General features: G+C 37.3%; 6 protein-coding genes across 9 annotated transcripts; 2 read left to right on the top strand and 4 right to left on the bottom strand.

The window, feature by feature from the left end:
• The first annotated feature begins 1,108 nt into the window (after positions 1 to 1,108).
• Positions 1,109 to 3,168, top strand: LOC133738405 (GTP-binding nuclear protein Ran-1-like). Its single transcript, XM_062165942.1, has 8 exons — positions 1,109 to 1,196; positions 1,301 to 1,370; positions 1,448 to 1,504; positions 1,598 to 1,715; positions 2,177 to 2,266; positions 2,357 to 2,536; positions 2,673 to 2,750; positions 2,904 to 3,168. Exons 1-8 carry the CDS (start codon positions 1,194 to 1,196, stop codon positions 2,971 to 2,973), a joined length of 666 nt encoding a protein of 221 aa, XP_062021926.1. The 5' UTR covers positions 1,109 to 1,193; the 3' UTR covers positions 2,974 to 3,168.
• A 2,033-nt stretch (positions 3,169 to 5,201) lies between these two features.
• LOC133738402 (uncharacterized) lies at positions 5,202 to 8,489 on the bottom strand. 2 transcript variants are annotated; one of them, XM_062165940.1, is made up of 3 exons: positions 8,213 to 8,487; positions 6,652 to 7,779; positions 5,202 to 5,743 (listed from the first exon to the last, which is right to left on the bottom strand). In XM_062165940.1, exons 2-3 carry the CDS (start codon positions 7,753 to 7,755, stop codon positions 5,702 to 5,704), a joined length of 1,146 nt encoding a protein of 381 aa, XP_062021924.1. In that variant the 5' UTR covers positions 7,756 to 7,779; positions 8,213 to 8,487; the 3' UTR covers positions 5,202 to 5,701. The 2 variants fall into 2 exon arrangements, with proteins under 2 accessions (XP_062021924.1, XP_062021923.1); XM_062165939.1 differs by lacking the exon at positions 5,202 to 5,743 and having other exon boundaries at positions 6,334 to 7,779; positions 8,213 to 8,489.
• Positions 8,490 to 9,179: 690 nt separating this feature from the next.
• Positions 9,180 to 12,464, bottom strand: LOC133738122 (tRNA (cytosine(38)-C(5))-methyltransferase 2). 2 transcript variants are annotated; one of them, XM_062165573.1, is made up of 10 exons: positions 12,307 to 12,464; positions 12,095 to 12,205; positions 11,491 to 11,584; positions 11,296 to 11,414; positions 11,082 to 11,204; positions 10,639 to 10,981; positions 10,237 to 10,331; positions 9,927 to 9,992; positions 9,772 to 9,836; positions 9,180 to 9,577 (listed from the first exon to the last, which is right to left on the bottom strand). In XM_062165573.1, the coding sequence occupies exons 1-10, from the start codon at positions 12,367 to 12,369 to the stop codon at positions 9,499 to 9,501; spliced, it is 1,158 nt and encodes a 385-aa protein (XP_062021557.1). In that variant the 5' UTR covers positions 12,370 to 12,464; the 3' UTR covers positions 9,180 to 9,498. The 2 variants fall into 2 exon arrangements, with proteins under 2 accessions (XP_062021557.1, XP_062021558.1); XM_062165574.1 differs by lacking the exon at positions 12,307 to 12,464 and having other exon boundaries at positions 11,296 to 11,406; positions 12,095 to 12,134.
• A 303-nt stretch (positions 12,465 to 12,767) lies between these two features.
• LOC133738121 (pentatricopeptide repeat-containing protein At4g32450, mitochondrial) lies at positions 12,768 to 16,336 on the bottom strand. Its single transcript, XM_062165572.1, has 3 exons — positions 16,132 to 16,336; positions 15,268 to 15,520; positions 12,768 to 15,160 (listed from the first exon to the last, which is right to left on the bottom strand). The coding sequence occupies exons 2-3, from the start codon at positions 15,490 to 15,492 to the stop codon at positions 13,277 to 13,279; spliced, it is 2,109 nt and encodes a 702-aa protein (XP_062021556.1). The 5' UTR covers positions 15,493 to 15,520; positions 16,132 to 16,336; the 3' UTR covers positions 12,768 to 13,276.
• A 1,442-nt stretch (positions 16,337 to 17,778) lies between these two features.
• Positions 17,779 to 20,086, top strand: LOC133735490 (brefeldin A-inhibited guanine nucleotide-exchange protein 5-like). Of its 2 annotated transcripts, XM_062162898.1 has the most exons (8): positions 17,779 to 17,939; positions 18,033 to 18,162; positions 18,422 to 18,494; positions 18,775 to 18,905; positions 18,986 to 19,027; positions 19,325 to 19,421; positions 19,538 to 19,618; positions 19,741 to 20,086. In XM_062162898.1, the coding sequence occupies exons 5-8, from the start codon at positions 18,987 to 18,989 to the stop codon at positions 19,942 to 19,944; spliced, it is 423 nt and encodes a 140-aa protein (XP_062018882.1). In that variant the 5' UTR covers positions 17,779 to 17,939; positions 18,033 to 18,162; positions 18,422 to 18,494; positions 18,775 to 18,905; position 18,986; the 3' UTR covers positions 19,945 to 20,086. The 2 variants fall into 2 exon arrangements, with proteins under 2 accessions (XP_062018882.1, XP_062018883.1); XM_062162899.1 differs by lacking the exons at positions 17,779 to 17,939; positions 18,033 to 18,162; positions 18,422 to 18,494; positions 18,775 to 18,905; positions 18,986 to 19,027 and adding an exon at positions 19,145 to 19,195.
• Positions 20,087 to 22,431: 2,345 nt separating this feature from the next.
• On the bottom strand, positions 22,432 to 23,248 carry LOC133736698 (uncharacterized). The gene is made up of 3 exons (XM_062164292.1): positions 22,957 to 23,248; positions 22,756 to 22,857; positions 22,432 to 22,643 (listed from the first exon to the last, which is right to left on the bottom strand). The coding sequence occupies exons 1-3, from the start codon at positions 23,079 to 23,081 to the stop codon at positions 22,433 to 22,435; spliced, it is 438 nt and encodes a 145-aa protein (XP_062020276.1). The 5' UTR covers positions 23,082 to 23,248; the 3' UTR covers position 22,432.
• Positions 23,249 to 24,999: the final 1,751 nt, after the last annotated feature.

The following is a 24,999-nucleotide window of genomic DNA, read 5'->3' as shown; positions in this document are numbered from 1 at the left end:
AAATGACATCATTAATCAAGTTGTGTTGTGAAACTGTGTGGTTTCGAATGCACCATTTGTTAGGACTTGGAACCTTGAGTTAAACATGTCATGGTAAAAGTGACAAAACGTGAAATGATCTGTTAGGCAAATACTCATGAGATACACCATTATGTATCCTCTTCGGCGAGGCAGGTAAATCTTTGTCCTTCCTTTCGCCTTCAGTGAATAAGCTGTTAGAGGTGAGAGGATGAGGTTCTGAACGAAGTGAAGTACTAATTTTAGGTAATTTCTAAAAACCGCCTAGAGTAATTTATTCTAACAAAGAAGCATAGTTAGTAAAAAACGGGACGTGTATAATACCTAAAAAATATGTATTTGTATTATTCGGATATTTTATCAAATAGTTCAATATTAATTTATATTCATTTTTGTTCAATAATATGTGTAAAATACGGAAAAAAATGTAAAAATCGTGTATAGTACGTGTATAATATTTTTGGCTTCAAAAGTATGGGAAATTTAATGAGTCCACCTTTTCAAAAATATGAAATACGGAAGTATTTTTTTTTTTAAAATGTAAGTATGTGTTTTATTCGCGTATAATATGAAAAATTACTAACTAGGCAAAGAAAATTACAAATAGGCTTACGGGTTAATTAGGAACAGTATACGATTCTTAGTTTCTTACCTTCACTAACATATGATGATACGTACTATGTCTTTGATACTGTCCATCGTAATCGTATTGTTCAAAAGTTTGAAAACCTTGATCTAGTAAAACGGTAAAACCTACGTGTTTTTTTTTTTTTTTACGGAGACTTACTATCAGTTTATATCCAAGATTGGTGTTTGACAAAAAATAAAAATTCTGTGGTATATTCACGGCAGAATATTGGAATGAAGTAAGTTTTGGATTGAAACTGATTGAGCCAATTATAAAGAAGTAGGATTACGGATTACCTTTATGGAAAGCCCGGATAGGGCCATACCCAAAGTACGTGCCAGGTGTAAGGCCTCAATTCAAGCTGAATTTTTAAGCGGGACTTTGATCCGACGGTGCGAAACCTTGCGTTGATCAACCGTCACAGTAGCGTTGAACCAAAGTCGAACCCTGCAAGGCGGGTCCCTATAAATACCCCCAAGCCCTAACCTCTTCCTCTCAATTCAAAAACCTCTCTCGCTCTCCGATTATTCCAAATCGCGATCACGCTATGGTAACCATCTCGATCTTCTCTTCTCTTCTCTTCTCCCTTTGTTAGGGTTTCCTCTTGATCTTACATTCTCTGCTGATCTCATCGTTGTTGTAATTGTTACGTAGGCTCTTCCGAATCAGCCGACTGTGGATTACCCTAGCTTCAAGCTCGTCATCGTCGGCGACGGCGGAACCGGTACGTTTTATAGCATCGCCGTGGCTTGGGATCTGCGATTTGTTTTTGAATCCCTAACATTGAGAGTTTTTGTGCAGGGAAGACTACTTTTGTGAAGCGCCATCTGACTGGAGAGTTCGAGAAGAAATACGAACGTAAGGAATTTGATGATCAATCTTCAATATGTGTATGAAGGAATTTGTGAATTGTGGATTGATTAATGTGTACGTGTTGTTTGTGAATTACAGCGACGATCGGTGTCGAAGTTCATCCCTTGGATTTCCACACCAACTTTGGGAAGATCAGATTCTACTGCTGGGACACGGCTGGTCAGGAGAAGTTCGGTGGACTCAGAGACGGATACTAGTATGCGCCCGCCCTTTTTATCCTACAACTATCAATTTTGATTTGCTTTACTCTTGTTTGCGATCTTATTTGTAGTAATATTGTGTGTTATTTTGTGCTTGGAAGCTTATGATCATGTGAATTCATCTGATTTTCTTTGATTTGTTTTATGATTCGATTCTCTTTTTGGTTTTTGACCAATACTCTTCTAAGAATTCTGTCTAGTCAAATTCATGATATTATAGTTTTCGGCTGTTCTAAGAAAACTTGTATTCAGAAAAATTGAATTCTTGTAGCCATTGGTTGTGTAACACTCTCATCGATCTGTGCGTCTATTTCCATGTTATCAAATTGATATTTCTTTTTTCTTCCTTTTCATGTGTTCCAAGATTCCCATAGTCTGTCTGTTGTTTTCCAAAACATTACAATTGAGATTTCTTTGGCCTTTAGCGTATTCTGACTTTGTATCTTTTCTTTTCCAGTATTCATGGACAGTGTGCCATTATCATGTTTGATGTGACTGCTCGTTTGACATACAAGAATGTCCCGACATGGCACCGTGACCTGTGCAGGTTTGTGTTGGGTTTTATTCTATATTGTCAGTCCCTATTTATTCTTAATGGTCTTCTAGCTAGCTAATTGGCTTTCTTTGTTGCTTCCAGGGTATGTGAGAACATTCCGATTGTTTTGTGCGGAAACAAGGTGGATGTAAAGAATAGGCAGGTGAAAGCAAAGCAGGTTACCTTTCATAGGAAGAAAAATCTCCAGTACTATGAAATCTCTGCCAAGAGCAATTACAACTTTGAGAAACCTTTCTTGTACCTTGCCAGAAAGCTTGCAGGGTAATTTCTATAAGCCTTTTAATTCAGTACATTTACCACTCTCTTGACTTTTGGTTTATATTATCCTCTGTTGGCTCTGTTAACTTTGTTATGCAAAGGTGTGAAATTTTGATGGTCTTCGTTGTTCTCTCTACAGAAATATGGATGTGGTCTTTGTTGAATCACCTGCTCTTGCTCCTCCAGAGGTTCATATTGATGTGGCTGAACAGACAAAGTAAGTGATAGACCGACCTACTCCAATCACTTTGAACTCATAATGAGCAGTTTTTAGCATGCACGTACACCTGTTTTAAACCCCACTGATTTGCTTGTTTGTTCTACTTTTTCGTCTGAGTTGTTAATGTATCTTATTACCGTGTCATTTCAGGCTTGAAGAGGAATTGGAAAGGGTTAAACACCAACCACTTCCTGATGATGATGATGATCTGTTCGAGTAGCGTGCTTGATGCTGGCTTCAAGCCTTCAACTGTGAAAAGAAATTACGTCCTTCTCTGACTTTCCTTCTTAAAGAATAGGGTTTTAATTAGGTAGTTTTGAGAAAGCCGAGAGCTTTTTGTTAATCGGGGGATATTCTGGTGTTTTACCTGTTGAATTGAATGAAAATTCTGAGGTGTTAACGGCTTCATTTTGTACTCCGCGTGTTTGCCTTTTTTGTTTTGGCCACTTAAGTACGAATGCAATTGAAACGGGAAATTTTATACCTTAGCGCCTTGGATCTTCTTTTCAAAGCCTATGTTTTTTAAGCAAAGCGTCTAAAATCACAAGAATACAGATCAGACGCAGAATGATTGCACAACTCATGATCCCCATAAATATATTTAAGCAAAGCATGTAAGATATTTATTGGTGTTTTACTAATTTTACTTTTCTAGGTTTCTTACCTTTGGATTTCTTGATTTGGCCTTTTGCCGACCATGTCGTTATAGGTGTTCCACTAACAACTTTCACAAGGCTTGTTTATCTTCTTCAGTATAGATGACTGGCGTTTTTACAGTTGTCAATATTGACAATTTTGCAAGGCTATGAACGTTGAATGGAGTTTAAAAATAGAGATGGGAATAACACCTCTGAGATTAATGCTGAAACAAAAGGCGCATGGCAAAGTATGTACCATCCAATTCTATTAATAACAAACAAACACTGAAGTTCCAAACATAAATTTCAGCCGATGACATCATGCAAATTCATTGAAAATTAACATGTATTATTTCATACATGAAGTATCTTTTCGTCCAAAAAAAAAAAAAATGTATTATTTACTGTTTACACCCAGACATATACAGTATAAAGGGATGGAATCCTGGCCTTCTTCAAAACGAGGAACAAAATGAAACCTTCCTCAATCTCTTATGTAGCATGAATTTGCCTCTGTTTAGATTATTGTTTGCTCAATTGTCCAGTATTGCCTCTGCGCGTATTCTTCGCTTCTACATCTTGTTTCCGCTTGAGTTTAGCAAACATTGAGATAGTAAATACATCACAATAGAAATTTAGTGGGACATCTGCCGCTGCATTTCCTTTGGCCAGAAAGTGAAAGGAATTGGTAAAAACATCCACGCAGGAAAGGACCAGAAAGTATCCAATGTGGTAAAAGGTGGAATAACAAAATCTGGAATTTCATTATAAAAAAAAACATATGCAAAATATTTGACCAGAAATCGTGCACTATTGGTCATGGTTAAAAACATAGAGATGAAGCAACTGAAATTGAAATTTATGCGTAAAGGCAATCATCATGTTCCAAAATTTACAGCAGCAGCCTGATTTATGAGCCTCAAACAATAGAACATTAGAACTAATTACGTTTTTTTGAAACTCAGTGATAAAAGTACTTGAACAGCACACAATTCATCAAAGATCCTCACTCCATTCAAGTCTCAACGCTTGCAATCTAGACCAACACACTTTCAAGATCAGTCAAAAAATAATTATGTAACTCATAACCTCACATGTTCAAATCCGTCATAGAAAAATTAGCAATCATGACACCTCAGAAAATAGAAGATGCTTCACAGAATTTACATGGCAGCTGAGAATTATATCCCTCCCAACTATCCCACCTCCCACGTATTTGGGGGCAATATTCTTTAATACTTGATACTGCCGCACAAATTAGTTGCTAACAACCTCTCTGAACCTCCTTATTCAGTTCAATGCATATGCCAAAAATCCAATGGGATGCACAGAATGTGTGTGCACAAAACCAATCCCTCCCAGGGGGAACACATGCTATATACCGTCATTTTGTTAACAAAACTGAGAATTGGAGCATAAAATTCAAAGAATTTGTATGTTACCTTGAATCAGATATATTTATGCAGTTGAGCCAAAGGCTTGGTTGAATTGAATTGATCATCATTTTTCAGAGCTGCAAGGTTAGCAATCTCTCCTCCCCTTCCTTTAGCAACACCATTGTTGGCCAATGGAGGGATTCTTCTTCATATAGAATTGTTAGCCTTCCCCAGTTTAACAAAATGCAAACAACTTTTTTTCAAAAAATTCCAAAATATTTCCATAAATACATCAAAGTATAATAACCACACAGTCCCATCTGCTTCAACTATCCTGCTTTCCTTATACATGATCTACTTGAAAATAGCTTTAATAATTCACCCAAATCATGATGCACTTCTAAACCTCATATTTCAACAATGAGTCCTGGAAATTTGAAAGATGCTTTGATAAAACCCTTTTAAGGCCCAACTCCCTCACAATCAACAGAGACAAAAGCTCTAGTTATGCAACACAAGACTCTAGTTGTACAACGCAATACTCAATGCAAACATAAAGATTTGTCTCCGTAACTTCCAAAATAGCTTCAAACTCCAGAACCACCCCACTGAATAAAAATATAAAACTTAATTTGACATCCCAATTTAAAGATGCATGAAAATTGATAAATATATTTTCAAAGCAAAACAATGCAATGGTAATAGATAAGAGATATATCACTAAAAAAATATCAGATAACTGCATGAAGTTTGTCTTGGAACCTTTTCAAAGTTCTCTTCTGCTTAGGTACAAGATGTGTCCACAGTCCCAGCAGACCCACATCAAAGAACCAGAGAAAACAACTCGAGCACCTTCTGGTGATAGATTTTGCCATAAATGAAGGAAATTGGAAAATAGATAGTGCCATTGTAATGGAATACCCCAGCACCATCTCTAGACCTTTGGAAGCAAGGCAACCAGCCTCCAACCTTGGCCCTGAAAATGCAGGGAATTATCAATAAGATTTGTGAAATGGTACCAAGTATGCATCCACATCATAACAAGGAAATCAAGCTATTATAACAAAACTACAGAGATGTTTATCAAGCAAAAGAGGTAGAGCGAGAAGAAATTGAAAACAGGAGCTAGAGAAGCACATTGCCAATAGGTGAAAAGATAAAACATCTACAAAAATGCACTTCTTGTTTGATGTGTTATGCAGTATAGAAAACTAGTTTCCAATACTTGTTGACATCATTTCACTCAACCAAATACTTGTTGACATCATTTCACTCAACCAATCATGCATGAAAGAACAGAAATCTGGTGCTTATGGATTAGCCAAAACCATATGGCAACAAGTGTTCATCCCATCATCACATAATACACAGCCTTGATAAATATAATTGGGCCCTAAGAGCATGAATCATCCAAATGTGCAAAACATATTATAGTTCTTCCACAACAAAAGAACCACAGACCTCAAGGTCCAAAGAAAATAAATGGTAAAACAGCTGAAAAGAAAGCCCCATGATGAAGATGAAAAACACAAAATAAATCACAAACTTTACAATTTAGATCACAGCAGATCGCAACAACAAAACTGAACAAGACCTCCGTTTCTTACAATGCACAACAGCTAAAGATAAATGATTAATAGCAGCTAAAAAAAACAAAGAATGATAGTGAACCTGGAAATATCCACTCCTCTTTAAGCTAAGTTACATAGTTCCCAAATTACAAATTTTCCATGTTTCAATCAATACAGATTGGACAACTAAGCTGTAACGAATCATTCTATGCTTTACAGAATAGAAAAGGCAGAAAAGCCAAGTATTGAATATCCTAAAGATGAAAAGTTATCTAACATAAAGATTTGTTCCAGCAGAAATTAAGTTCCTTACTTCCATCAAATGTTCATCATTCGAAATGTGTAAAGACATACGGAGTGTTGTCAATAAATCTTCTTGTTCCCAACTTAAGGACCCCAAAGCATGCATTACCATCAGAGTCCGGCGGTAAGCATGCAACTCTAACCTATGAATTGTTGCGGCTATATCATGTTTCAGAGGAAGGGAAACATTTTCTTGCAGATCTGCACCACTAGAAAAAGAGTCTTCATCGCTACAAAGGGTATCTGCTTCTTCACTATTACCTGCTAAATCATAACCAGATGTCTTACTTGAATTGTTACCATTAACACTGCAACTACCAACAGACTCAATAGAGCATGCATCACTATCAAAATCACTAACTTCCGAGCTTCTTTCAAAACATGAATTAGCACCATTCAAATGTCTGTTCTCCTTTTCAAAATATCGAGTTGTAGGACAAAGAAAGGAAGCGTGCATGTATTTTTCACCCAGCTTTTCCCCCGGGTAAGCAACAACATCTACCTTTTTGAGCAGTGAAGATGGGGACCTAGAAAAAACTTGTTGGTGCTCACACTCTTTCTCCATAGCTCTCATCTTCCGGGGATATGCTTCAGTGTACGGACAAGCTCTCTTTAATGATGTAGATGAGACAATATAGGATTCCTGACAACTGCTGTTTTCCAGAGAAGGTGAATATTCATTTCTGGAAGGCAGCTTTATTCTTAAATTTACCTTTCCAATCACAATCCATTTGTCATCTTTCAACAATTGACGCACCCTGATCCTAGATTTGTGCATTCGAAACTCCTCGGATGATCCAAGTAGCCTAGCCAGGTAATAGTTTTCATCAAAAACCTTCACTACCTTAGCCATCTTCCAGAAACCGACATCAAAGACCTCAACAACATCGCCAACCCCCCAACTATCTGCACTTTGAACTGGCGGAGGGCAAGGCCTAATAGCCTTTCTTGGGACTCTCTCCACTATTGCCTCACCTTCCACGTTAGGAGACCAATCATATCTAACACCGTAAGTGTGGCCATTGCCTGAGACGATCACACCGCACTGCCATGCTCCTGAAGGCACCTCCTTTTGGCTTAGCACTTCCACTTTGTCCCCCTTCTTGAATCTCATAATGACTATGTAAGATCGTAAAACCTGTAACAACAAAGAATTCAAATCTAATGAGAAACACAGTCCAGAAAAACCAATAATCAGTAGATACACGTCTCGAAATCTAGATATAACTAAACAAGAACAAAAGAAAGGGCTCTATCCACAGCAACTTGTAGATAAAACTATCAAATGCAAAGACCGGACACAGATATATACCAAATTAACCATTAATCCAATAGCAAAAACAGAAACTCAATCTAAACCATAAGAGTGTCAGACTGAACCAAACTAAACAAAAAGCCCCAAATTTTAGTTCAAGATTACAAGTGGATTTCTCGATCATGCAAATAACACGAAACTCGTTCAAAACAATGATCCATTCGTATTCAATTTCACATTAAAGCAAACAAACAAAGCAATAACAACGGAAATCTGAAACCCTAGAAATCGAAATTGGGGGTATATTTTGACTGACCTGCCTTGCGATGCTACGGAATTCGAGCGCTGTAATAAGAATTTCGACCGAGATCTGTTGTGATTCTGCTTCAATTAGAGATTTGGAGTCTCTGAGATTGAGAATTGCCAACTTCAAATTGGGAGGAAATTTAGAAAGTTAGGGTTTTGGTAGTTTGTGAGAATGAGAAAAAATAAATTAGTTTTTATGAATTTGTATGTTGGACTCTCAAGATTGAAAAGCAGGGCTTTTTTGGCAACTTATTTTTCTAGGAGATTGTTTTTCTCTCAAGAAAATGTTACTCTTTTTTTTTTTTTTGTCTTTTTCAAATAAGAGTTTTGATTTTTCTTCTTTGTATGGAAGTGCATAACTTGCTTCTCAAGTGCGCCCAATAGTTTTGATGTAAATACAATCAGCACTACTTGAAGCACAAGTTAAATAGCTATGTTATGCAGTTTTTGGGGTAAATGGGTACCAAAAGACCTCAAAGAAAAAAAGTTATATCATAAATAATTTTTTTTACAAAAATAAACCGTAAAGAGTGTTGGTAGTTTCTTTTATTCCAAAAATAAGAACGCTTATGTAATGACAATTAAGACATAATGAAGTAGTCAAACCAGAGAGGATGTGCTAATTGAGAAGGAAAATTAGATGTTTTGTTTCATTTCCATCAATATAACGGATCTTTGCCAACGCATTTGTTGATGAATTAACTTTATGAAACACATGAATTTAGTGAACTTTATTTATTTTTAGCAACACACCAATTTATCTCTCTCTTTTTAATTCTCTTTACTCCAGTGACCACTTTTAATCTGGGTATATAGTCTTAGACTCTTAGCCAGGAGTACATTTCCCCAACAAAGTTTTGACCAATACTGGTTTTGACTTGCTTGTGAGTCACTATCAACAATCAAAGATTAACCCCAACAAATTTCCTAATAGCCGCTTGCATTTCAACAAAGGAAATAAATCTGAGAATAATGAAGAACATAACGATGATACTAGTTTTAGTGAGTCAATTTTGACTGCAAATTTAATGTCCAAACAGTCTACAGAGTACAGATTGCAAAAACTTGCCCCTTTCATTAACAAGCAAACGTATTATCATAACAATTCCTATGATCATCGTTCTGTGATGGTACAGACTGGATATGAATTAGGATGAAAAGCGTACAAAATCCTGAGGCACCGTGATTATTGATACATTCTAAATGAAGGCACATCATAGTTCATGTTACATGTTAGAAGTAGGGTAGCTGACTAGCTGGTAACCAGAGTATAATGCTTGTGTCTTGGAATAACAGTCATGATGATTCAGCAAATAAATATTGGAGTAAAGGAGCAACCACTGAGATGCTCAAGCTGTTTCCCAGCAATGCATACCTGAAGCGTGAAAGAAACACACAACATACATCAGTCTTGCTTAACAACTACTGTTTTACTTAACTCTAGCATCAAAACCAAAAGGAAAGCATGAAGTTCATATTCACACTGGCATGAAACAAAGGCAAAATACTATTTATTCTCTGCTAATATGCCTCATCTGAACCAGTAGATAGGATAAAATATTCGCATACCGTTGTCTAAGGCTTATTTGCTGTGGAAACTGAAAGCTTTCCGGCAAAGAATGCAAATTAGCAACCTGATTGGTTTTTGAGAAATGTATATATACATTAATAGAGATTAAGAACATGAAACCAAGAAATGAAGCAGGAATGAAAAATCAGCATACCTCTCTAGGGGTAAAGTATCTAAGGCTTTGTTCCTTCAGTGAAGATGCTTTATCCTTTATCTTTGGCTGCCCATTACAAATTTGTAAATGTCAAGCAGCAACAATGTCATTGGATAACGTAAAGTGCTGAGTCATTTTATAAGCATGAATTGAACTCTGTAGTAGAACTTGAAATAGTAGTCCAACATTCCAATCTAATATGTGCATGGAGAATGTGTTTTTTGAATGATCAAAAGTATAGTCTTTACAGATTTACTCATAAGCGCAATTCCATATTATAACCTTCTGCATGTGTAAATAGATGGCTTACCTGCCCAGTTGCCAAAAGGGAGCCAGTACCCTTCACATATCGATAATAACTTTTCGTAAAACAACAGCATCGCTTAGAATCCGGGTAGACAATATCTAAGCAGTATTAAGGATACCTTGACAGAGAACTTTCTAAGAGAGAAATAAAATCAAAGTACTAAAGAATGATGCAGGAGCAGGTCAAGGAGGCTAATTTTATATTGTAGTAGGAACAGGACACTTTCTCTTTCACCTTTCCTTTTATAAGAGAAATAGGAACCTGCCTCAATGAATGAGCACTGCATTATTAATAATGCTTGTGAGTTCTCAATCTCAGGTTCCTAGGCTGGACTCCAGACCTAAGATATTCATGTAATTCCTATGTTCAAATCAATGATAAAAATAAAACGTAAAACAAGGATACCCATGGCACTTCCCCATCTCTCTATCAAGCTTGAGGGAACAGAGTACTGATCCAAGGTGCTAGTACAACACCCATTCTCTTCATCTTTCTCCAATACTCCAATGGTATCTGTAGAAACAGTGGTGTTGTCCACAAAGTTCGGCTGATCACGGCAATTCTTGAATTCAATAAAGCTTTCTATTGGCTCACAAGATTCAAGTAACTTATCCAAGCTTCCTTGCGGCTCATCAAGTTCACAAAACACTTTGTCATCCGCATTTGTATGCCCAAATAAGGGCTTTGGGGACCAAAGAAGCTGATTATTGAAAAGTTGACTATGAAAGGTTGACGGTTTCCTCTTTGCCTGCGAAATAAAAGAATTTATAATTGGTATATTGAAAAATTGGACATGAGTGCATCAAAGTTTCCCAGATCTTCTGAAGGATTAGGAGAGATGAGGCTACCAGGCAAAAATAGCGTGGCCTGGAATATGGTACACCAAACTGCAAAGGACTCAATATGAACTCCTGTGTAACAAAATCACTTCTTCTCAATATCTCTATCATTTTTCCATGTGTATCAGATGTCTGCATTCAGGAGGTAAGGAAAGGAAATTAAATTAAATAATAGAAATCAATCTCTGTACTAGAAATTAAGCTAAAAATTCCAAGAATAGACCTCAAATCCAACAACATTTTCCACAAATAACATTATTGGAGGTTGCGAGGTGTGTGGTATCAACTCAAGAATCTGGAGAAATGAAAATGCCCGAGCATCACCAGATTGCTTCTGGAGACCTAACCATAAGTAGCTAGTGAAAATCATTGCAAATTAATGTTACATATCTGCAAAATAGGAGAGATATAAACTAACCTTGTCTAGTATAAGGTTGGCAAGGAGGAGACAGAAGCCATACATTCGCTCCATATCTATCGAGATCAGCTGCAGTAAGGCTCTGAATGTTACCCTATACAAAATTATTTAAATTCAGTACAACATGAGCTCAAGTAAGTCTCATATAGACCGTGTCCCGGAACTTGAAAAGCCAAACATCAATAATTCAAAAAACAAAAGCAGCTTAAGAAAACACACATCGGAGGCTGGACAACATGTAGTCAGTGAACTTCTCCACAAATGACACTAATCCAAACTGACCCACTTTAAAGCAAGTTACAAGGCAAATACCAAAACTTTCAAACAAACGGCAGAAACCCAAGTAATGGATCATCTGAAAGAATGAATGCACCAAGTCCAATGTGGAGAAACATAACAAGATTTATACTTTTGATTTCCAGTAGTCAAATCCACCACAAGCTTTTACTTGGGATGAATAAACTGTACAGTAAAGCATTGAACTTGGACGTGTATCAAATTGGTTTACCATAAAGACTCAAACTTTTGATCCTCCAGTAGTCAAAATTCACCACAGTAAAACACTAAACTGCAGTATAAGTAGGTAGAGATCAGGGGACAGAACCTGATAAGGACGGTGTCCGAAGTTGTGCTGATAAACATCGTTGGCAGTGTCGTTGATGTCGAATGCTTCAACAACGTTGGCATTCACTCCCGCCTTCATTAACGAATACCTCTACCAATTACAAATACACAGAAAGACTTTGAGCAAAGTGTGATGAAGCTAAAAAAAAAAAAAAAGGGTCTAGGGTTTAGGGTTTATATTCTAATATTTACCATGCCACCAATACCGCTGTAGAACTCGAGGACCCTCCATGGCTGCTCAGAACCCTTCTCCATTAACACTCGACTTGCAAGAGCAAGACTCGCGTCGTGCGGTGGGTGGTAGTTGGCTATAAGCTTCCGAACACAAACGACATGCGTTTAGTCTTCAATAATAGTATAACCCTTTTTTTTTTTTTCTTTTTTTCTTTTTAAGAGTGAATGAGGAAAATCGCACTGAAAACCTCTACTATTATACCTTCTCTCTAAACACCTTAATCTTCGGTAAGGCATACTACTAAACTAAAATGTCAATTAGCTCCAAGCCTATATATTGTTTTGAAGAATATTCAATTCACCAATTAGTCATCTTCCTTTCTCTTTGGTATTACACCAGATATTCATCTCATATTGAACAGTCAAGTCCACTGAATAAAAAAGTTATCAAGCATTCCAAAATTGAGGGGCAAGAGAGAAATCCAAAATCTTCAACTATTCATTCTACAAAATGATCATATTGTACAACATACACATATAATTTCCATCTGCCTTGTCTACTTATAGTTCAGACAAGAAAAAAGAAAAAATAGGAGTACAAATGGAGGAGTGCAGCAACTCAGCAACCCCTCTGCAAAGGACGTGTAACAGCAAACTGATTTCGGAGAATTTATGAAACTGGCCTGCTGTAGGAGTGAATATCCTCTCCAAAAATTCAAACATGTCGTATGCTCTACATTTGTAAGAGCTTTCTGAGCCCGTAGAAATCTTCAAGATGAAGTGAAACATATTTGTTTCTTTTGTTTTGACACCAACATTATATTCTCTGGAGGGCTGCAGCTCTCTCTCAGGTTAAAGCAGGAAAAGTAAGATATATACCCAGTATTTCACTAGTGTAGAGGAAAACAAAAAAAGTTATTCTCTTCCGATGCAAGCTTAGAGAGATCTGAATAATACCTGAGATAAACAATAACTAAAATTCAATTGTTCACCAATAATCATTGCAAGAGCACTTGCCATCTTTGAGATGGTGGAACCTCTTAGCATCTCGCATAATAAGTTCTCTACCTACAATTTTGGAAATGATCTTTAACGCAGAGTGGCAATCACCACAAACACGAAGATTCTTGATTACCCTAATAGGTGAACGAGCTGAGCTGGCGAGGAGACCATCAGCAACAGCAAGTCTCTCACTATGGCTAAGCAAAGCATCTTCCTTGCCTTCCTGATCTATGTCATGCAACACAAATCTAGTCTCTGGAATGTAACCAGCCTCCTTCATTTGTTCCCTCAAACCCCTAAGTAGAGTGTAAAACTTCTCATTATCAGGATGAGATCTGTCTCCTGCTCTATATTCATGGACTCGACTCCTGATTTCTAAAAGATTCTTTGCTGCTAATTGTTTCTTCTCTTTCTCCTTTACGAGGTCTGATTCATTCACAGGAACCAGGCCAGCCTTTGATTGCTCATTTAAGCAGGAGGGATCTAGCTGATCAACTAGCTCAGCACAACGATCCCCAAGCTCCAAGTACCCATGAACTCTGCAAAAATGCATCAAGGTTTTCCAAACATCAACATTAGGTTCCAATGGCATTTTTTCAATGAACTCCAAAGCCTCATCCAGCAAACCGATAGATCCGAGCATATCTACTACACTCACATAATGATCCATGGTTGGGACAATGCCATAATCTTTGCTCATTGATTCAAAATGCAGTAATCCTTCATCAGCATCTCCCACAACACTACAAGCATGGAAAACCCCAATAAACATTTGACTGTCAGGTTTCAGCCCTGCTTTCTTGAACTGAGTAAATAGATCAATGGCATCTTCCCCATGACCATTCCTAGCAAGCCATGTTATCATAATGTCCCAAGACGTCATATTGCGCTTCGGCATATCATTGAAAACCATTAATGCATTCTCCATAGAACCACATTTTGAATACATCTCTAAAATTCTGTTGTAGGTGCTCACTTCCAAAGGAAACAGTAATCTCATCTTTTCATGAACAGATGTTGCTTCTTCGAGAGCTATAGCCTCCCCACACGCATGCATCAACTGTAAATATCTGTCCAAGTTCACGTGCAAATGCTGTCTCTCCAGCAGATCCAAGACCTCCACAGCCTCCTTAACTTTCCCCTCCTTGCAAAACAAATCCAACTCTTCAAGAGTACCCTTAACACTATTAGGGTTACTTTCAGAAGCCTCAGCTGGTTGTCCAGCCTGTGGGCTTTGCTGATATTGTCCAACCTGGGGGGTTTGCTGATATTGTCCAACATTTGGGGTTTGCTGATATTCGCCGACGTGTGAGCTTGACTGATACTGTCCATAACCAACACTCTGCTGATACTGTCCATTATCTTTGTAATAATCACTTAAATTTTGCTGCTTTTGTGCAGAACTGATCCCTCTGTTATAACTGATTGTATTTTGCTGATATTCTGCAGAGTTGTGCATAGAACTGCGGCTTATGCTTCCCTGAGATCCTGAATTGATTTGTGAGTTAAAACCATCTGGAATCTGTCCCACTTCCCTTGGCCTTTCCTGGCGAGCCATGTATGAATTCTGCTGCATACTTCCATTTCCTAATTGTTTCCAATTTTGTTGGGTGGTTTGCTGAAACCTTCCATTTTCATGCCCATGATACCCACTAAAGTTTCCACTTTGTTGAACTGGGTTATTCACAAATTCATTGCCTGTGCTTCCCTTGAAACCCCCGCTGTAATTCTGACTAAACTGATTTGAGCTCTGCTGGGGAGCCCTTGAACTATCAGCATAAACCACATTTGGGTTCTGTTGCCACTGCTGATTATTTTGACCGTAATACCCACTGTATGTTGCACTCTGCCTGGATGTAGTGTTCCTTCCCTACAGATAATGAAATAAAACCTTTAAGAACCCTATAATCAATCCACTCCCATACTTCAAAACTCAATAAAAATTTGCAAAAACAAATAGTAGTTAAAGTTGTTAACCTCAAACTCGGATTCAACTTCATCATGCTCATGATTTGTAGCAAATGCAGAACTAGAGGAGGAAGCGAAAGAAGTGTGGAAGGATGACAGAGTAAAGGATCCCTGAAACGGTGCCATTGCCGAGGAAGATGATGAATATATGAGGAATGGACGGCTGGATCTGCATGGGGGTGAGGCAAGAGTTTGAAGCTGAGCCGATGATGAGGACACTACTCGCCTCCACATGTTGTCTATTTAGTCCGTTGTGATCTCCCTGCCAATGCACAGATTGCAAATTTATATAAGCATCACCGAGACTGAGACTGTCTCATCTTGTAATCATTAAAAACAAATCATTCAGTTTGCAGAACCCAAACCAACACAACAACAAGCTGAAATCACTCTATAAGGCTAAATCAAAATGGTCGGTAAATGTAAAATATCAGAACATTGTGTTCCAATAATGTTCTCAACTAGATTAATGGGGAAAAAGGTTAGAAATGGTTGACATTTTCCTGTAAAATAGATTATCTTTTTATACTTATTCACCCTTTTCATCTTTCGGGTTTTCCTCAGTCTTCACCTGAGCCTATTGGGTCTGAGAGGATTACAAACCCCCTATCCCATAATAGCCTCACTAACCTCTCTACTTATATGAGGACAACAAGGCATGTATATATAAGAATTCATACAGAACTTACCAAAATACATAAGATGTAGCACATTCAAAATATCAAAACCCACAAGTTCATGAGCTAAAAATATCAATACCCAGAAATATTTCCTAGTTATTACCAAGACCCATGAACCCTTTCATTCAGAATAAACCCCATATATGTGGGTACCAATGAAACAAAAACAATTAAGAACTTGTTTGATGCATACCTAACAGTGAGCTGGGAAAGCAGAAGCTTTCAACTTGTTTCAATTTGCAGGAATTGATTGCTGTCCCTTGCCCCGAGGAGAGAGAAGCTTTAATGGTGATAGCTCTGAGACGTCGGAGAAGAGAGTGAGGGGCGGCAGAAAGATGGAATGCGAGCGAAAGCACAACGGGGTATAACGGAAGCTCTGTAAATATTAGATTGGCAGAGGGGCATTCTTAACCAAATTACTAAAACCCTCAATTTTTTTGTCATTTTATAATATCCCAAAACTCAAATTATCATTTTTTTTTTAGGGAAATGATATAAAAGGTTATATTAGAGTGTGAAATGATAAAAAGATCACCTAGTTTCCCACTTGATAAAATGGTCTATTATAAATTGTTAATAATATTAATTTAGGCCCCGTTTGGGATTGCTTCGCTTTTTAAAAAATCAGCTTTTGTTCAAAATTTTAGATTTTATTATGTTTGGTAAATAAATAAAAAGTAGCTTTAATTGAAAGTTATAGGTCACTGACAGCAGATTTTAGAAGCAGCCTAGAGGTTGCTTTTAGAAGCTGCTGTAGATAAAAACGTACTCTGCAGTTGTTTTATATATTAACAGCACTTTTAAAAATATTATTTACCAAACACGAAACTGTTTTAATTCACAGCTGATTATTCTCACAACACAGCAGCAGCAGTTTTTTTTAAAAGTCACAGCAATCCCAAACTAGCCCTTAGTCCTTATGAATAATGAGGTAATGTTAAGAAAGGTTAGTTTTCCATTTTTTTGATACCGATTCTACCCTTAAAGCTTTTTTTTTTTTTTTTTTTTTGAGAGAGCCCTTAAAGCCTGATACACGTTTATAACTTTATATTGAAGAATCACATAGCTCAAATCTTCTTCGTTTTGATCAGAAATCTCAAATAGAGCTCCGATTAGAAATCCAAAAGATAGAAGACGATTATCTGATCAAAACCTAAAACCTTGGTTCGATTTTGATCGGAACTATTTTTTATCCCAACTCTCTCTGTCTCTCTCTCTCTCCAATGGCATGCTTCTTCTTCTTCTCTGTTTCTCTGCCCTCGCTTCGCATCCAGAGCAAGACGATGTTGTTTGGATTTGAAATCGATTTCGAACTTGGAAAATGTTGAAAATGGAGCACGCGGTCGTTCCCCTGAGGAGGTGCTGGAGCACGTGTTCTCGTTCCTGCAGTCGGACGGCGATCGAAGCTCGACCTCGCTAGTGTGCAAGTGGGGGTAGATTATCGAGCGGTGATCTGAAAATTCAGAGCTTTGGTTTTTGCATTATCGGTAATTTGTGAGTGCTTCTTATCCTTTCTTCAATCGCATCGAAAATTTTTGTTTTCGTTTTTACTATTCTCGTTGTTCCTTCGTGTTTTGTATGATTATTGGTAACTTCTCTGTGAAAGAGGAAAATGAAGCAACATGTTTGATCTGGAAGAATTTGTCTAGATGATTTAGCGTCATGCGATTTTCTTTGGTTTGAGTAGTTTTGAATCATGAACACTTCGATGAAGCAAGCCGATGAAGAATATGGCCGGAGGTTGTAGGAATTTCAGGCCGAATTAATTAAGTAGGCATAGATTTTTGTGCAGATAAGGTGTTTGATGAGATGCTTGTGAGAAAAAGTAGTGACCGCGATTGTAGATTGACTCTGTTTTTCAGTTTCTGATTGTGTTTGTTTTGGTTTGGTGAAGGTTAGTTACCTTCAGTATGATAATACTATGCTGGAGAACAAGCAAAAAGAGCTGAAGGGATACATAGCTTACTTCAGTCTGTGGAAACTTCCGTGAATGCTTATGAGGTTTGTGTTTGTGTTTGGGTGCTGATTATTAATGCCTGTCAGTTTATGTATGTAGTTCAGGAACTTAATGTGTGAAGTGTATGTAAACCCTAGGCTATTGTAGACATAATGTAGGAGCCATATGCTTTTGGAAGGAATAAAGTTCAAACAAATGCTCAATGGCCATGAATGTGGGAGCCAATCACAAAGCTGTTCATCATGAAGATGGCAAAAAGATAACCAGGTTTGGATATGATATTATACGTTGAGATCTCTCTTTTGCATTCCTAACAAACCCAGTCTTTCACATTTATTTGTAATGCTTCTAACTGATGCGCTATTTTAAAAGAAGGAATGACTTGGAGAGTATGACCATAGTTCAATGTGATGCTTTACTGGTTTTCTGAAACCTGTGGTTTGTGTTTTTGTACACTGTCTTCTAATTGTTGAGTTATTTAAGCAACTTGAAGCCTCCTATATGAATTTCAAAACTTGGTCTGCAGATGGGCATGAAGGAAGATAACAATGAAGTACGTCACTTTGAAGACGAGGATTTTATCTCTTGAGCTTCTGCAGGTTATATTAAAGATTATTTGTGATTTTAAGTGCATGCTTTTATGGATAGATGCTTACATACAAAGTAGCTAATACTGTTAAATAACTTGAAAGTTTTATTTAAAAGTAATTTCTTGAACTTATTAAGTATGAGCTTCCTCTTTCTAAGACTATGGATGCAGAAAGGAAGATATGTATAATCCATGAAGAGACTTCCTATTCATTGACTTATATAAGGAGCTTTCCTTTCACTTATTTTCAGTGTTTTTTGAATAATATGATTTATTACTTGGTCTTTCAGGGTTTGTTGGAAGGAGTTGGTCATCCATTTACTAGGAACTTCCATTTTATTGATTCACTGAAAGCATACCTATCAATCTATCATATGCTTTGTTGCTAGCTTCAATTTCGCCGTCCCCTATCATATTACAGGTTTACATATATTCTTTATCGGATTTAGGTAGAATATTCTATGAGATTTTTGCCTCTGATCATTAGTTTCCTTCCTGCAGTATGCAACTAGAATTTTGTTGCGGTTCAGAGAAAGTCTCAAGGTGAGTCTATGATCTATACAAATAGTTACAAAAATTACCTTGACATACTATGTTCTTTACACCAACAATTTTTATTCAAGGTGAAATATGCATCTTCTTTCCTTTGATAGTTCTCCGGTCCCTGGATGGCTTGGATTTACCATGAACCAAAAAAATGAGTGTCCTTAGGTATTGCCTTTTCTGGTTATCACATTGCTAGTATCTTGAACATGTCACTCTCAGTTTTCACATGGCTAATGTGATCACTATGATTTTGAATTTCTTTTTCTGGTCGTCTAATGAGGTGCGGGATTGCAGGATGGTTGAAAAGGTTTGCAAGGATCATCAGATGCTTGTTGACATATTTGTGAACTATGACTGCGATCTTGAGGCACTGAACTTGTTTGAGCGGATGGTATAATTTACCTACTGTTTCCCAATGATGTTCTTCATACTTTCCAAATATGGTATTCCTGTACATCTAATACTGCAAGGTATTCTGACTCTTCATTTGGTTACAACTCTATCCAGAATATCTCAAGGGATGCAAAATGCAGATCCAATATGGCTGTTGCGTCCCAGACTACTTCAATAAAGGGTTCGTCTCTTCTGGTAAGTTTAACGATTTACTCCTTCTCAGTATTGGCTAGTTCATCATATGCTTTCTTGTTGCTATATATTCATTGATGGTAGCACATGTTGTTGGATGACCTCTTTTTCCTTGACCTTGCCAGTGTCTTGTGAATGTGCTTAAATCACTCGTAGATTGGGAAAAGTCATGTGGAGAATCAGATAGAATAAAAACATTCAGTCTTTGGAAGGAGATGCTTCAACTAAAGAGTGTTGATGTGAAAAGCAGGCAAGATGCAACCATTAACTTTGAGAAGGCAAAAGCTCATAAGTCTACAGTGGAATCTGCCATATTTGAGGTGGAATAAAGTGATGTTGTATTACTAATACTTTTGTATCTCAAGTGCATTTTTATAAATGGAATAAAGAGAGAAAACACCATAATTTTGTTGGTGGTTATATACTTTTTTGTTTGACGTACAATGAATGTAATGCAGTTGTTAGAACATATGTCTTACAGTATTTGTCCAACTTTATGTGAGAAATTCTTAGAAGAGGTTCATAGTCTGATGGTTAGACAATACAACAAGTTATTAGTCTGATGACTAATAACTTCACTGGCCAGTGAATTGGTCAGTGACATGTGTATAACAGTGACATGGTAAGTGACGCATTTCACATAACTAATGTGACATAGATATAACAGTGACATGGTAAGTGACAGTGATTTTGAGAGTTACATGATTACTGACATGGTCAGTAACTTGGCCAGTGGCATGACCAGTAACTTGGTCAGGAATTGACAGTTACATGGTCAGTGACGTATATAACAATGACATGGTAAGTGACATGGTTAGTGACTTTGTCAGTAACTTGACCAATGACATAGCCATTGACATGGCCAGTAACCTGACCAAGAATTAACAGCGACATGGTCAATGACTTTGCCCGTGACTTGAGGTTAACAATGACTTTGCCAAGGGTTTACAGTGACATAGTAAGTGACATGCAACTTTGCAAATGACTTGAGGTTAACAGTGACTTGACCATGTAACTGATCATGTAACTGACTATGTAACTGATCATGTAACTGATCATGTAACTGACCATGTAACTGATCATGTAACTTTCCATATAACTTACCATGTATGTAACTGATCATGTAACTTTCCATGTAACTGACCATGTCACTTACAATGTATGTAACTGACCAAGTAATTGAACATGTAACTGATCATGTCACTGACTTTGTCATTGACATGGGCAGTGACTTCGCCGGTGACTTGAGCTTAACAGTGACTTAGACAACGATTGACAGTGACATGGCCAATGACATAACCAATAACTTGGGCAGTGACCTCACTAACAGTGACTTGGTAAGTGACAGTGATTTTGAGAGTTACATGATTACTGACATGGTCAGTGACATGACCAGTAACTTGGTCAGGAATTGACAGTGACATGGTCAGTGACGTGTATAACAATGACATGGTAAGTGACATGTCAGTGACTTTGTCAGTAACTTGACCAATGACATAGCCATTGACATGACCAGTAACTTGACCAAGAATTAACAGCGACATGGTCAATGACTTTGCCCGTGACTTAAGGTTAACAATGACTTTGCCAAGAGTTTACAATGACATGCAACTTGGCCAGTGACTTTATCAGTGACTTGGCCGGGGATTGCCATTCACATAATTAGTGACATGTTCATGACTATGACATGGCCAGTGACATAACTTGGCCAATGACTTGAGATTAACAGTGACTTGACCATGTAACTGACCATGTAACTTACCATGTATGTAACTGATCTGACCATGTCACTTACAATGTATGTAATTGACCAAGTAATTGAAATGTAACTGATCATGTCACTGACTTTGTCATTGGTTCAATTCTTGCTCCTCACCCAGATTCCTCTCGAGGAGATTTCTACTCACCTAGATTCACCTCGAGAGGATTATTCCTCACCCATATTAGTTTTGAGGTGATTTCTCCTCACACCCATAGTAGCCTTGAGAGGATTTCTTCTCACACATATTCGTCTTTAGGGAATTACTTTACTCCTTACCCAAATTTTCTTTAAGAGGATATCTCCTCACCCATATTAGCTTTGAGAGGATTTATTCTCACACATATTAGCCTTTAGGGAATTACTTTAATCTTCACCCAAATTTTCTTTAAGGGGATATCTCCTCACCCAGATTTCCCTTGAGAAGATTACTCCTCACCCATATTAGCCTTGAGAGGATTTCTTCTCACACAAATTAGCCTTTAGGGAATTATTTTACTCCTCACCCAAATTTTCCTTGAGGGGATATCTCATCATTTAGATTTTCCTTAGGGAGATTACTCCTCACTCATATTGGTCTTGAGGGGATATCTCCTCATCAAGATTTCCCTTGAGGAGATTACTATGAATAAATGCAACATGACTTGGCTAGTAACTTGGTCAGTGACAAGTGTATAACAGTGACATGGTCAATGATGCAATGTGACTTGGCCAGTGACTTGGTCAGTGACTTGTATTGTAGTGAAATGCAATGTGACCTGACCAGTGACATGAATATAACAATAACTTGGCAAGTGATATGCAATTGCCAATGACATGTTTAGTGACTTGTCTACTAACTTGTGATCAAACTTAGACATGGTCAGTGACATTGACTTGTTGAATTCAAAAGATGCCAAAAATTAGAATGTGCTGTAAAACATCTATAAAAGTAATGTTTTATTAAGGAAAACTAAACATAACAGTGACATCATAAAAAGATACAAAAAACTAATTTATTTAATAAACTGGAGTTTACAATTCACCAATGATTTGCATCCTAAGCCCTAGGCAAATTTCTAAAACTCTAAATCTGCAGAGATCCAATTGTGCCTATGTTCCACAAATATCTTGATTATATGAGCTTTATATTGCAAAATATCCTTGCTGAGTTTCTTCTGAATCCCCTCATCTTTTGAAAGTTTCTCCATGTAGTTCACCTCTGTCTTGAAAAAATCAAGTGCCGGTTGTGATATTTCAAGCCCTTCCTTTCGAACAATGGACACATACCTAGAAGTGTTGTAGAAGAAGAACAATTTAGAGCTTGAGCAACAGACTTTTACAGTAGTTCAAATGCAAGCAAGCATCCTAACTTTGCTAAAAGGAAATGCAGCTATAGTACCGTTGAGGATTGAAATTGTCAACTCCAAGGTCCTCATCCCGTAGAAGAATGCGACTATATTGATCAACTATATCAGGATGTAAGAAACGCTTTGCGAACCACCTAGGCATCAAGAAAGCTATCACTAAGAAACGCATCTAAAATAAGCCAACTTCTAATACAAATGAAATGAATGAAGGCATAAAGATAAGTCCTGTGTACCATTTTGTTTGATTGACTGCAGACACATAAATGACAAGATCATTCCATTGAAATTGCATCCACTCCTCAACGTTACCATCATAATGAAAAAGCATCACAACAAAACCACTTGACAAAAACTGCATTACGGTGTATAAGATCAAACACAAAGCCAATTCAATAGAATGTCAATGCAATATAATCTATTAAATATCACATTCCAACTATGAAAAAGGCATGAAACATCAAATAACATAATTATAAAAATTTCAAATCAGCAACAGTAGTTCATTAGTTCAAGAACCTGGAAACTTTGAAACGTTCTTTATGAGTTTTCATGCCAAAGCCAATGAGTCTAGAAGAAAAAAAAACTTAGAAATGGATCGAGTTTGGATTAATATTTTGAAGAGATTGAGAGAGTCGGAGCCTTTACTAAATTTGGGAGATTGGAGGGATTGGAATCAAAGAGCCAATGGATCTGCATGAGGCATTTTTTGTGAGAGAGGAGTTGGTTTCTTTATCTTCATATTACTTAAATATCTTCTAGCCTAGATGATCCTACTTGGTGATCAATAGCTAATGCAAGTCCAAAAGGCAAACATTGAAAAAGCTTTTGGAACAATATTCTTATAGATAGAAAAAGGCAACAAACCAATCGTTCACACGGTTTGAAAGAACCACATACATATTTTAAAATTTTTGAATTCAAGCTTCAAACTCGGATTCATAGAAAAAGGCAACAAACCAATCAACTTCAAATTCCAAGCATATTTAATGAAGTTCATAGAATTCAATCTCGGATTCAAAACAAAACAGATATTCAACTCCAAAATGATCAAATTCAAAGCTCGATTATAAGGAGAGATTCAACTTCGATTTCATTTAGAGAAATCGAGCAAGTAAGAATCGAAAATCAAAATCGCTTAAGCTATACGAGATTGAAATTTACCAATCGACAAGGCCGACTTGATCTTCGTAAAGCGAAAGAGTGAGATTTGTGAGAAATATCACATAAACAATAACAATCAAGCAAGGATAGTGCCGAAGGGGCTTTCATCAAATTTCAACAATCAAAGCACCACAGATAGTCAAATTCATTGCTAAATTACCATCAAAATTGAGAGAGCCAAAATCAGAAAGAGCCTTACATGTGCTTCGAGCATGGTTGCGAATCGAACCGATGGACGATCGGCTGGATTATCACCTTAGCAAAGTACCAGATTCGACACAATCAACAAAATGGTCTCCGGCGAGTACTTGCGAGCGGAGGTATGATCTTGTGGAAGAGAGAGACATTCCTCTATGGCAAGTTGAGCCTGGACTCGTCGTGGCCCCAGCGGTGACAATGCAGAGGTCGGAGACGTACTGGACGCCATTGGAGAGAGAAAGAGAGCGATTTTGGTTCAGATAAGGGCTCAGATGGGCTTGGATAACCAGAGGGGATAGAGAGAGAGAGCTGACAGTGGCAGTTTTTGTAATTAAATTTAACTCTAGTGGTAGGTTGTAAAGAGCTGACCTTAATTATCATAGGGATATTTATGTATTCTGAATTATAATAAGACACTTTAAAATGACCTATTTTATCATTAGCCCTTTTTTTTTCCTCCTGAGAAAAAAATTATTAAATTTATTTTTACCTACCTTTGAAAAGTTATTTATATTAATATTCTCGATCGACATGTCCATTAGAATAATATTTTCTTTTTATTGTTTGAAATGAAATTTCATTAAATCAATTAGTGATTACAATCACTCAGAATGACATCCCTTATAATTTTGGGAGCAAGAGCAAACCAACTCTGACTCTATAAACTACTTTACATGGAAAAAATGTTTCGACCTAGCAGAGCTCTGCTAGGTTTGGGAGAGTGCCGCCCTCGGGCTTGGCCTCTCTGTACCTCTCTTCATCTTGTATGGAGTATACCTACGACGTCTCCTATGGGGGATCCTAAATCAAGATTGGCTTGCCCCGTATCTTCTCTATCGCAGACTCCTTCTGCGCCATGATGGCTGGTAGGCACAGGGACATGTGTCCTATCGAAGTTTCTGCCTCTTGATGTTGGT

Source organism: Rosa rugosa, chromosome 3 (genome assembly GCF_958449725.1).
Source record: "Rosa rugosa chromosome 3, drRosRugo1.1, whole genome shotgun sequence".
NCBI lineage: Eukaryota > Viridiplantae > Streptophyta > Magnoliopsida > Rosales > Rosaceae > Rosa > Rosa rugosa.
The sequence above is the reverse complement of the archived record's forward strand: the minus strand, read 5'-3'. Positions and strand labels throughout refer to the sequence as shown.

Bases quoted from the DNA above. Each gene is read 5' to 3' on its own strand.
- LOC133738405 (XM_062165942.1), top strand. The intron at 1,505-1,597 runs GTAAGGAATTTG...TGTGAATTACAG, and splicing joins GTTCGAGAAGAAATACGAAC to CGACGATCGGTGTCGAAGTT. The intron at 2,751-2,903 runs GTAAGTGATAGA...GTGTCATTTCAG, and splicing joins GATGTGGCTGAACAGACAAA to GCTTGAAGAGGAATTGGAAA.
- LOC133738402 (XM_062165939.1), bottom strand. From the start codon at position 7,755: ATGAGATTCAAGAAGGGGGACAAAGTGGAAGTGCTAAGCCAAAAGGAG.
- LOC133738122 (XM_062165573.1), bottom strand. From the start codon at position 12,369: ATGGAGAAGGGTTCTGAGCAGCCATGGAGGGTCCTCGAGTTCTACAGC. The intron at 11,415-11,490 runs GTTAGTTTATAT...ACTTATGGTTAG, and splicing joins CCAACCTTATACTAGACAAG to GTCTCCAGAAGCAATCTGGT. The intron at 9,578-9,771 runs GTATGCGAATAT...TTCACGCTTCAG, and splicing joins CAAATAAGCCTTAGACAACG to GTATGCATTGCTGGGAAACA.
- LOC133738121 (XM_062165572.1), bottom strand. From the start codon at position 15,492: ATGTGGAGGCGAGTAGTGTCCTCATCATCGGCTCAGCTTCAAACTCTT. The intron at 15,161-15,267 runs GTTAACAACTTT...CATTATCTGTAG, and splicing joins AAGTTGAATCCGAGTTTGAG to GGAAGGAACACTACATCCAG.
- LOC133735490 (XM_062162898.1), top strand. From the start codon at position 18,987: ATGCAACTAGAATTTTGTTGCGGTTCAGAGAAAGTCTCAAG. The intron at 19,422-19,537 runs GTATAATTTACC...AACTCTATCCAG, and splicing joins TGAACTTGTTTGAGCGGATG to AATATCTCAAGGGATGCAAA. The intron at 19,619-19,740 runs GTAAGTTTAACG...TGACCTTGCCAG, and splicing joins TAAAGGGTTCGTCTCTTCTG to TGTCTTGTGAATGTGCTTAA.
- LOC133736698 (XM_062164292.1), bottom strand. From the start codon at position 23,081: ATGCAGTTTTTGTCAAGTGGTTTTGTTGTGATGCTTTTTCATTATGAT. The intron at 22,858-22,956 runs GTACACAGGACT...CTTGATGCCTAG, and splicing joins GCAGTCAATCAAACAAAATG to GTGGTTCGCAAAGCGTTTCT. The intron at 22,644-22,755 runs GTACTATAGCTG...CAACACTTCTAG, and splicing joins GACAATTTCAATCCTCAACG to GTATGTGTCCATTGTTCGAA.